At 37.6% G+C, this 11,974-nt stretch overlaps 1 protein-coding gene and 1 long non-coding RNA gene across 2 annotated transcripts; both read left to right on the forward strand.

Moving 5' to 3' along the window:
* Positions 1–330: 330 nt before the first annotated feature.
* On the forward strand, positions 331–1,903 carry LOC149241359 (uncharacterized). The gene is made up of 5 exons (XR_016245617.1): positions 331–681; positions 756–843; positions 918–979; positions 1,075–1,726; positions 1,804–1,903. It is a non-coding gene; the product is annotated as an uncharacterized LOC149241359 (long non-coding RNA).
* Positions 1,904–8,120: 6,217 nt separating this feature from the next.
* LOC149241360 (uncharacterized) lies at positions 8,121–9,086 on the forward strand. The gene has a single exon (XM_089370520.1). The coding sequence runs from the start codon at positions 8,121–8,123 to the stop codon at positions 9,084–9,086; it is 966 nt and encodes a 321-aa protein (XP_089226646.1).
* The last annotated feature ends 2,888 nt before the right edge of the window (positions 9,087–11,974 follow it).

Consider the following 11,974-nt stretch of genomic DNA (forward strand, 5'->3'; position numbering starts at 1 on the left):
TTTCTATTTCACAGTGAAGCCATGGAAATTTGCAAGAGCTATCACGGTAGAGATCGTGCTTTTATTCTATTTGGCGGTTCTTGCTTAATGGTTTTGTCCTTCTTACTAATTTTGCAACAGGGGAAGAGAAGAGGTTACCATGAAGGGAGAATTTATTCATTGTTTCTATTTCACAGCGAAGCGGTGGAAAATTGCAAGAGCTATCACGGTAGAGATTGTGCTTTTATTTTATTTGGTTGCTGTTGATTAATGGTTTTGACCTGCTTAATAATTTTGCAACAGGGAAAGAGAAGGGGTCGCCATAGGGGAGAATTTATTCATTGTTTCTATTTCACAGTGAAACCGTGGAAACTTGCAAGAGCTATCACAGTAGATAGTGTGCCTTATTCTATTTGGCGGTTCTTGCTTAATGGTTTTGACCTGCTTAATAATTTTGCAACAGGGGAAGAGAATGGTGGAGAATTTATTCATTGTTTCTATTTCACAGTGAAGCCGTGGAAATGTGCAGGAGCTAACACGGTAGATGTTGTACCTCTATTCTATTTGGCGGTTCTTGCTTAATGGTTTTGACCTGCTTAATAATTTTGCAACAGGGGAAGAGAAGGGGTTGCCGTGGAGGGAGAATTTATACATCGTTTCTATTTCACAGTGAAGATGTGGAAAATTGCAAGAGCTATCACGGTAGATATTGTGCCTTTATTCTATTTAGCGGTTCTTGCTTAATGATTTTGACCTCCTTAATAATTTTGCAACAGGGGAAGAGAAGGGGTGGCCATGAAGGAAGGCTTTATTAATTGTTTCTATTTCACAGTAAAGCCATGGAAAATTGCCAGAGCTATCACGGTAGAGATGGTGCTTTTATTCTATTTGGCGGTTTTTGCTTAATGGTTTTGACCTGCTTAATAATTTTACAACAGGGGAAGAGAAGGGGTCCCCATGGAGGGAGAATTTGAGACAAGAAGCTACGGTTTCTTAATCTGTAATGTGTTTTCTTATTTCTTTCTATATCTGTTTATCGTTGTGTTTCTCTGTCAACTCTGTCTAAGGCGGTGTTTAAACTTTAATGTTTGACAGTGAATTTGGGGAGATGAGAACACACGCTGGAGAAGAGTACAATAGTGCCAGAGGATGTTCGTATACCTTTTTGTCTTGTTCATTCTATTTTGTTAGGCGAGCAATATTAGGTAAGTACTGATTCTTCTTTTCCTGTTCCTTGAGAGAGAGAAAGTATCGATTCTTCTTTTCCATTTCCTCAAAAACAGAGAAAACATTTTGTCATTCTCGCTATACTATCTGCAGGCACAAATTCAGTCAATCTATGTAGACAGGCATTCCATCATTTCTTAGATACTTACAATAGACTTCTCCCGTAAATCTATATAGTAAAGCTAACCCAGTAGAGGATGAAGGTTAAAATTAATTTATTTAGTGTTGCCCTTTGCTGCGGCATTTTTATTTTATTTTGTTGCATATTAGCCAGAATTGATGTTTCTCGGTATTCTTAACATGGTTCCAGAGTTAAAACATTTTATCTATTATTTAACACTAGTAAGGGCTTTAATTTTTTGCACAGAGCAGCGATAGTTGTCTTATGGTCTTATTGATATAAACAGTGTGCAGCTTTTCATATTTTTTTGGCAGTTGCTTGCATTTTGGTTAATTACTTGAAACAGGTAAAAAGGTTTATAACGGGGCTCACCACAAGGAATCGAAGATGACAGCTCAGGTTTGTTTTGTTTTTTATTAAGCCGTGACTCTATACTTGTCTTTCCCTCTCACAAATCGTTTGCAGTGGAATTGCAGGGAAAGGATGAGGTAGAGTTACTTGATTTTCTTGGAGGAAGAAGAGGACACGAAAGCCTTTCGTACTTATTTTGTCAGTGAAATTGAGAACAGGGGATGGGGATGGTATACATAAGATCTTTTCATAATCATTTTGTGCGAAGATGGGGTAGGTATGTGCCAAATCAATGGATAGTCACTCATGTAGCCCTTTCTGTACTTTCCTGCCAGGTGAACCGTTAACCCCATAGAAGATGCAGTTAAGCCAGTGAAAAAGTCATGCTAAAAGGATGTAAAATAACTATCTAAAAATCTGTTTTACCAAATTTCACTAAAGATATTCTGAAGTAGGTTCAACCAGAAGTCATATAGATGAAAGGCATATTGTGAGCTACGCTACTTGTGCTTCTGCATTTGTTTAATTGGGGGATTATTTGTTGCAGGATGTACGACATAATGGAAGAAGGATGGTAGAGATGAAACTCATCGGAGTGGAAGAGTTTGATAGATGATTTTGCTGGGTGGATTAATGTACTTATAACTTAGAAAGTTTTGTTTGTAAGAGTTGTTTTATAATCATAAGCTTTTTATTCGTAAAAGTTGTTGCATACAGAGGTTAAAGCTTTTGTTGTTGTTGTTTATTTCAATTATAGATTAAATGTTTTTATTGATTATTTCATTTTAGAATGATATTTGTTTCAACAATAGATTAAATATTTTATTGATTATTTCATTTTAGGATGAGATTTGTTTGCTTTTAATTTTTTTAATAGGTTTTGGTTATTTATTTTAGCTTGATTTATGGTTTGAAATGAGTCACGATTAGGTTATTAGGGTTAGCTATCTACGAAGAAGATGAAATCAAGAATGTTTTGTTTCAACTTAGGGTTAGCTATCTACGAAAAAGATGAAATCAAGAATGTTTTGTTTCAACTTAAAAGTCTCGGATGTTTTTCCTATATAGGTTTGTTTATCTTGATTGATTATATTATTTATATTTAATCTTAATCACTTTGGAGATTGATTCATTTTCAATCTTTCTTTGCAATCGTTGCAAAGATGTGATTACGTCTTGAAGAAGGAGAAATGTTGATAAAGAATACGATCGGGCTACTAGTCAAAATCAGGTAGGTAGACATTTTTTTCATATTCTTTGTTAGATGGTTATTCTATAGCTAACTCCATAGGTTATTTGATTACTCTTATTATTGCTAGTTTTCTATTAATTTGATGGGTGCTTAAAACTATTATTTAGAAATATTTTTGTTGAAATTTCGTTAAATGATACAAATGACACTAGTATTTTTGTTGAAATTTCATTAAATGATATAGGTGACACTAGAAACAAGGTTAGTTAGAAGTTATATTATTATAGATGGTTTCATTTATTTGAGACGTTTTCCATAGAAATTGCTTGATGTCCATCATTTTTCAGCAACTCATATTTCCTCTCTGGTCAGAAATTGGTGTGGGTGGTCATGATTGGGATAAGGTTAAAAATTTATAGAATTTTTAGTTCCAGTGAGGAAAATAAGCTTCCTAAATGCAAGCTAGTCTTTTCTTCGAAATGCAAAATATCTTTACTTTGATACCAAATTAATGTGAACTTATTCACCAGAATAAGAAATTAGAAGTGTAATAAATCTGAATCCATAATCACAAATGTAATGCATTAGAATAAAACAAGATAGATGATAATTTGATTAATACAATAACAATAACTAATCTAATACCATATTTGTCAAGTTCTATTTTTAATTATGTTTTTATAAAATATGTGATATCTATTTACTTAGATCACTTTACTATGGTGATTGTCACATATAGTGATAAAGACTTCCCCAAATTTAAAACAAGGCTAAGTAACTATTAAAACTAACTAAAAACTCATTTAACACAATTAATATATTCATATCAATAATTTACCAATTAATTCTTAATCAATGAGCCATTATCCAATAAAATTCAAAAAATAATTAACCAATGCCTTATGGCTTCCTACCAATCTCTAACAATTATCTTCACCACTTATTATAATTCCTAAACACCCACTTATTATAATTCCTAAACACATTATTGTCATTCAATTTATATAATTTTCCCTCAACTTATTATTGCTATTTATTTCATACATTTTTTTATTAAAATAAAAATAACTGATATAAAGAAAATATTGATCAATTATCACTTTTATTACAATTTCTGATTTTTAGATGTTTAAATTATACATTATATAAATCTTATATACATCTCAACCATCAACATTTCCATATAGCCACAAATATTTAATTGGGAAAAATGCAAAAGTTAAAAAAAACTCACTCCTCTAACCTCGTTAGCAAAATATTCCACCATGTTTTTTCTCTCACGCGCGAACAGAGATTATGCTAATGAAAAATATGTTCAAATAAAACAAAGCTTGATAGAGTTTGAAAGAGATCACAACCATATTCTGGCAACATTTACAAAAGCTACAAAATAGAGGAATTCAAATTTGCTTTCGACTGCGAATTAAAATTTGTATGAATTCGAACTGTAAGTGGGATGTTGATGGCATGTCCACCCCTCCCAAAAAGCTATCAGTTCAGAGACATTGGGACCGTTTGAAAGGGAGAGTATATAAGACAATCTCCTACATTCATCTCATATTTTTCTTTTCTCCTCTGCATTGCGGCCTTGTTTCCGGTCTATGTTTGTTTCCTCTGTTGCATGGCCATGCATTTTGGATTTTACAGGTTTTTCCTTTGATTTTCCGTTTTGATTGTTTTTTTTTCATGTCTTCTTGCAGTGTTTTGCCCAAGATATTTTATTTTTTTGTTGTTATGCAGAGGAGAAGAATGCTAGAGATGAAATGCTTATTATCCATTTAATTGGAGGAGCAGGTATGCCTTTGAAAAGTTTTTCAGCATATTTAGTTAGTAAGTTTGTACAGTTAAAAGCCGACTGGTAGACAATGGCTATGCAGATAACTTAAACTGTTCAACAGTTTTTATTCATTGTTTCTATTTCACAGTGAAGCTGTGGAAAATTGCAAGAGCTATCACGGTAGAGATTGTGCTTTTATTCTATTTGGCGGTTCTTGCTTCGTGGTTTCGACCTGCTTGATAAATTTGCAACAGGAGTAGAGAAGGGCTCGCCATGGAGGGAGAATATGACACAATAAGCTACGGTTTCTGAATCTGTAATGTGTTTTCTCATTTCTTCTATATCTCTTTATCCTTGGGTTTCTCTGTCAACTCTGTCTAAGGTGTTGGTTAAACTTTAAATGTTTGTCGTGGTTAAACTTTAAATGTTTGTCAGTGCATTGGGGAGATGAGAACACATGCTGGAGAAGAGTACGAGCGTGCCAAAGGATGTTCGTACACCTTTTTGTCTTATTCATTTTCTATTATGTCAAGCGAGCAACATTAGGTAAGAAGCAGTATCGATTCTTCCTTTCCCGTTCCTCAATATATACGTAGACATCATTTCTTAGATTACTTAGAAAATAGACACATACTCTAAATCCATATACGATAAGTATGCCTCAGGCAAAGCTACCCCGTAGAGTTATTCAGTATTGCCCTATGCTCATTGTTTGCTGGGGCATTTATATTTTATATTGTTGCATATGGTCTAAATTGATGTTTCTCGGTATCGTTGATAGGGTTCTGGAGTTTAAACGTTTTTATCTATTATTTAACACTCATAGGGCTTTAATTTTTTGCACAGAGCAGCGATAGTTGTCCTATGATATAGACCATTTGCAGCTTTTCATATTTTTTTGGCAGTTGCTTGCATGTTGGTTAATACTTGAAACAGGTAAAGAGGTTAAGAGCGGGCTGGCCACAAGGAATCGAAGATGACAGCTCAGGTTTGTTTTGGTTTTTTTTTGAGCCGTGACTCTATACTTATCTCTCCCGCTCACAAATCGTTTGCAGTGGAATTGCAGGGGAATGGATGAAGAATACTTACTTGGGTGTCTTGGAGGAAAAAGAGGACACGAAAGCCTTTCGTACTTATTTTGTCAGTGAAATTGAGGACAGGGGGTCAGGCTGTGAGATTACGACATTTTGGTGGTTTACATAAAATCTTTTAATACTCATTTTGTGTGAAGATGGCGTAGGTATGTGCCATATCCATGCAGCCTTTTCTGTACTTTCCAGCTAGGTGAACTGCTAACCCATAGAAGATGGGGTTAGGCCAGTGAAAAAGTCTTGCTAAACAGATGTAAAATAACTATTTAGAAATCTGTTCTACCAAATTTCACTAAAAATATTCCAAGGTTGGTTAACCAGAAGTTATATAGATTAATAGCATATTGTGAGTTGTTTTACTTGTGTATTTGCATTTGTTTGATTGGGGGATTTATTTTATTGCAGGATGTACTACAGAAGGGAAGAAGGATGGGTGGAGATGAAACCCATTGGAGTGGAGGAACTTGATAGATGATTTTGCTTGGTGGATTAATATGCTTATAGCTGTAAGAGTTTTATATGTAAGAGTTGTTTCATAGTTTAGGAGAGGTTAAACTTTTTCTATGATTATTTCAATCATAAAATAAATGGTTTTATTGATTATTTCATTTCAAAATGGTGCGTATTTGTTTTTAATTTCTTTGATAGTTCTTTGTTATTTATTTTGGCTTGATTTCTGATTTGAAATGAACTCTGATTTGCAATAGGTTATACGGTTCGACGAAAAAGATGCGACAAGGGATGTTTTATTTCAATAAAATAAAAACTGTCCAATGTTTTTCCTAAGTAAGTTTGTTTATTTTGGTTGATTATATCATCTATATATAATTGTTATCACTTTGGAGATTGATTCCTTTTCAATCTTTCTTTCCAGTCATTGCAAAGATAAGATCACATGCCGAAGAAGGAGAAATGCTGATAAATAATACAATCAGACTACCAGTCAAAATCAGGTAGGTAGACTTTTTTTTCATATTCATTGTTAGATGGTTATTCTATAACTAACTCCATAGGTTATTAGGTTATTCTTCCTATTGCAAATTTTCTATTAATTTAATTGGTGGTTAAAACTATTATTTAGAAATATTTTTGTTGAAATTTCACTAAATGATATAGATGATTACATTGGCCAACTATGTAAATGTATTAATGTCATGTATTGTGCATGTCAAATTTCAGTTTGCTCATTTATTTGAGATGTTTTCCCTAAAGATTGTTGAATGTCTATCATTTTTCAGCATCTCATATTCCCTCTTTGGGTCAGAAAAATTCGTGTGGGTGGTCATGATTGGGATGAGGTCGGTTAGTGCTACTTTGTGTGTAAGCTTGGATTTTGTGGTGCGCAACTTTGTTAGGATGAGGAGACCTAGATGCCACCTGAAGTCCCCAAAGATACTAGGGTTGTAAATTCATCTTTGCTCAGAGAGAGACCAGCATTTTAAATTCATCTTCACCCCAATTATTTGATGTCATAAATGTAGCCATTGATCATTGATAGAGTTAAGAATCCTTATTTTTTCACAATTAAATACGACTATTTGTGTTTCAATGTGGTAGAGAGATTTTGGCAATAATTATCATGTTGGATAGGGGATTTGGATGTGAATAATTATCCATTGCTTAAATATTTTCTCATTTTATTTTTATGAGAAAATTGTGAAGTATTTAGTATTTTAATAGGTGTTTATCCAATTGGATGGGTGGGGAGTAGATCTATGGAAACAAATATGGAATCAGAAGTACAACATGCTGGTGAGAATTGAGGATATCCTAAGATATCAAGACCCCCCCAAGGGATCTACGGTGTGGAATCTGGCAGCCCAAAACAAACACCTTATCCAACAGCATGCCTTTTGGGAGGTTCGCAATGGCAAAACAACCCGATTTTGGACGGAATCTTGGCAGCAAAGAGGAAAAATGGTGGAAAGACAGGAACTCAGGGAAATATACCAGCAAACCAGGGATAGTAATATGCATGTGGTGAAACATTACTGGAAGGAAGAACAGGGTGCGGAAAGCTGGAGGAGATGGAAGACAAAAGATGACTGGGAACAGGCGGCAGAAACAGATCAATGGGAAAACCTAGACAAAGAACTAAGGACAAGGCAAATAACAATCCGTCAAGACCCGGGCATCTTGAGATGGGGCTACACCACTAAAGGTACCTTCACCATAAGCGAAGCCTACGATATCCAAGTTAGACAAGAACAGGAAGGGTAAGATATCATATGGAAAAAAATCTGGAAAGGTGGGTGGTGGCCAAAGGTAACCCACTTCCTCTGGATGGTTAGTAAAGGATGCATATTGACCTGGGATTAGTTGCAGAAATGAGGCTTCCAGGGGCCCTCCTTCTGCTGGCTATGCCACCAACACTGGGAAGACATGGAACATATCCTCAACACTTGCCAGTTTGCAGAACAGAAGTGGAGGCAAATGCAAGGAGTTTTTGAAAGGATGGACAGAGACCAAAACAATATCAAAGGAACAATTCTCCTGTGGCGAAATCATATCTATTCCAGCCCTGTAGTAAACCAGGCTTGGAGCCTAGGCCTAGGATTCACCCTCTGGGCCATATGGAAGGAACGAAACCATAGAATCTTCAAGAACAAAGTAACTCCGCAGGAAAAAGTATGGGAAGGTATTGTCCAGAATATAAGGGAAACAATCCTGGCAGAAACATGGCACAAAGAGGACTGGCAAGTGCCGCCCCAAGAAGCCCGAATCTTACAAAAGCTAAATCTAGCCCCGAGGATGATCGACACCAAAGCATGGAAGACAAGCAACGTGGGCATGACCTCCGGGTCCCATTTTACCCCCCCGAAAGAAGGGTTCATAAAACTTAACTTTGATGGGGCTTCCAAAGGAAACCTGGGAGAGGCAGGTCTTGGTGGCCTCTTTAGAGACCCCCAGGCTAACACCCGTCTCATCTATGTAGAAAGTTGTGGGATTGCCAGTAACAATGAGGCAGAGTTTGCTGTAGTACGACAGGGCCTCTTAATAGCTGTCAGAATGGGATACAGAAACCTGGAAGTGGAAGGGGACTCAAGCCTGGTTATAAATACAGTGGCAAAATTAAACAATGGCACTAAGTGGGACAAACTTAGCCAAAGCTGGAGGACTGCAAGACTTATCCAGGAGATAGGAGAAATCATTCCCAAATTTGACTATATACAGGTCAAACATGTTTGGAGAGATGGAAACAAAGGGGCTGATTTCTTGGTTAACTGGGGATGCAACCGTCAACAGGACATGATGGAAAAGCAATGGCCGGTTCGACCATGGGATACAACATTTGAAACCCTGGAGGCAATTTTGGCCCAAGACGTCAGGCAGAGCCAAGAAAGCTGAAACTAGGCAATCCAAGCTCTCGATCGGGATGCGGGTCGATGTTAGAGAGGCCAGGTTGGGAGGTGATATGGGTAGTACGAAGGCCATAATGACCGCCGCCCCCCACATGCTCAAGGCAAGGGGTGCGGTGTCCTTCAGAATGAATGCATGGATGGTGAGTGGGCAAGGTGGCAGAGAAAGGAATAAGGAAGGGTGGCGGAGAAGGTTAAGGCATTCGACATGCAGGATAGGAGAGAGCAGTTGTGGAGACGGGAGGTGACTCAGAGCTGGGGAGGGGTGAAGGCAAGCAAGGAACCTTGGCTGCGGACAAGAAATGGATTCCCGGTATGTAATTTGGTCCTGCTCCTGTATTGATTCCATGATCTGGCTTGGGGGAAGGGAGGGGCAAGCGACTGTTGCAATGGGGATTAGCTTTGTATGGGATGCATTGGGGGTAGAAAGGGTATGCCATGGCCTGGTTCTGCTTTCTGATTCTATCCCAATCGAACCAGAACCTTGGTTGCGGAATTGGCAAATGTGGGCTGAGAAGATATGTAGGTCTATCTTTAGTTTCTCAGGCCAGGGGAATAAGGGATAGTGGGATTTCCATTCCTGGGGGGTTGGGTGCTGAAGAGAGAGGCACGAAAGAGCTGAGGGCAGGGGGATGGGAATTCAGCCATGGTAGTAGGATGCAGAGAGACCCTTGGGAAACTGGGCACCCGCATGGCACTGAGGGCAAAGCTAGGGATCCCGGGCGGCAATCTGGGCGAGGGGCAAGCAAAGCCATGGCTTGCATCTGCTGGTTGAGGGTGCAAAAAGTGGGTATAATTGCAGGTGTCCTGCCAGGCTTTGGACGGGCCTGTGGGCTTGGCTCTAGATGCAGTGGGACGATCGACAATTGAGCCATAACAAGGGGGAGGGGTACTATGAGGAGCCCTGGGAGAAGAGTTTGAAACCCACTTCCCTTGGCCACTTGTAGGCTTTGGGCTACCTTAACACTTAGGCGGAGAAGTATGTAAGAGCGACACTATATGAATGGCACAGATGGGATACTGAGCAAGGTTTGACGAACCTAACTTTGTTTGGATGTCAACAGGGCTCCACTGCACAGGTTATGGCTCGAGCAGCGAGAGGACGAGGGCGTGGTAGGAGAGGTCCAGCTCCCCGGACAGACAGGGGGCTGAGCACGTCAGAAGCTCGCAAGGGTCGTAAGCTTGTCGAGTTCCTCATAGAAAAGTCAACAACGACATATCGAGACGGGACAGACATGGAAATTCAGAAGCTAATCGAAGATTGGGAAGCGGAGATTAAGCAGGAAAGTGAATCAGAGGAAGAACTCGACAATTGGAGGACGTTGGTCCCAGACCCAGGGAATACCCGTGGGAGAATTACTCAGTTTAAACACACCCTTTATCTGTATTTCTTAATGAAAAGCCTTCTTGGAAAAGCGATGGAACAAATCTTTGTGGGGATGGCGGTTACAGTGCAGGGCCTGCCAAACTATAAAAATATATGGAGAAAATCCTCTTCTAGTTGCACAAACAAGACATCAGGATGGATCGAATCGACCACCACATCCCTTGCATTCTGGAGTTGTATGGAATGCCAGGGGCGACTGCTGAAGATCCTGCTCCTGTTGCTTCTGTCTCAGATGAGCAGAAAGACTAGACTCCCCATGCATAGTTTTTGTTTATGCGGTTAGCTTTTAATTTTCCTGTTGCATATGCTAGTTTTTATAGTTATGTAGTATCTGGACATGAGATTGAGACTTATCTAGCTTGGCTAGAAAGATTGAAACAATTCTGTTTTTGGATGGCTTATAACGCTAACCGTGGCCAACAGACTTGGTTTCCCCTTGGGGCAAGTTGAGGCCACCCGGTCAACCTGTGTGGTGTAAATTTTCCTAATATATAATAGAAAATGGATGGATCTGCCAAGCTTAACAAAAAAAAAGGTGTTTATCCAATTGTAGGAGTCATAGAGATGAACTCTAGATAACAACTATATAAATGCTATTCAAAATTTTGTACTTTTATAGCAAAGCTTAGGTGAATTTCGCAAAACCATTTTAATATCATAATTTGATTTTGTATTTTTATAGCGAAGCCTATGTGAATTTGTAAACCATAATAGAGAATTTTCACCATAACTTGAGCATAGATACTATTTTGGCCATACTCACACCCATCTTTAAAAAGATAAAAAAATGCCTATCAAATCACATTATACTAGAAAAGGATTTGAAAAAATTGCAAATTGGGTTCACAAAATTGGCCTAGACTTGCATAGTGCATATTCTACATGGTGATCAACCTAACTCAATTGGTGATGGGAGTTTTTCTAAACACACGAAAGTTGAAATTTATAACTTTTATTACATGGTAATCTCTAATTTTTGCGTAGGTGTTGCTTGTAATCTCGTGAATAGCGAAATCATATAATGTTTTCCTTGTATCAATTATAGTCTTGTTCTCCCAATCCATTGAAAAGATGCACTTTTAGTTTGTTTTTTCAAGAGGGTCCTCAAGTCAATCTCAAATGCGTTTCCATCCATCCATCATTGTAGAGATTATTTATGAAGGAGCATGAGTTGTGATGCACATCATAATCTCATTTCTTTGTAGTCCATCCATCTTGAGTCTGACTATATCTTTTGCATTGTAGCTTTTCTTAATTCAAATAAATATACTTTCTATTTTAGCCAGATGATTTTAGGATTTTCTTTTATAAATAAAATGTCAATTTTTTTTTTGAAATAAAATGTCAAATTTATTCCACTCATTCAAGTCATTTGGACTCAAAGGCTTTGAGTCTTCTGTATTAATGAAAGATTTATTATACATGCTTCTCTCATTAATCATGGCATCAGACTCCATATTTTCAAACTAAACATTGTTTTCTCAGAGTGA

Source organism: Pinus tabuliformis, chromosome 8 (assembly GCF_031772625.1).
Source record: "Pinus tabuliformis cultivar Carrire ecotype Pingquan chromosome 8, CPIR1, whole genome shotgun sequence".
Lineage (NCBI taxonomy): Eukaryota > Viridiplantae > Streptophyta > Pinopsida > Pinales > Pinaceae > Pinus > Pinus tabuliformis.

Excerpts from the sequence above, each read along its gene's own strand:
- LOC149241360 (XM_089370520.1), top strand. The coding sequence starts at position 8,121 with ATGGAACATATCCTCAACACTTGCCAGTTTGCAGAACAGAAGTGGAGG.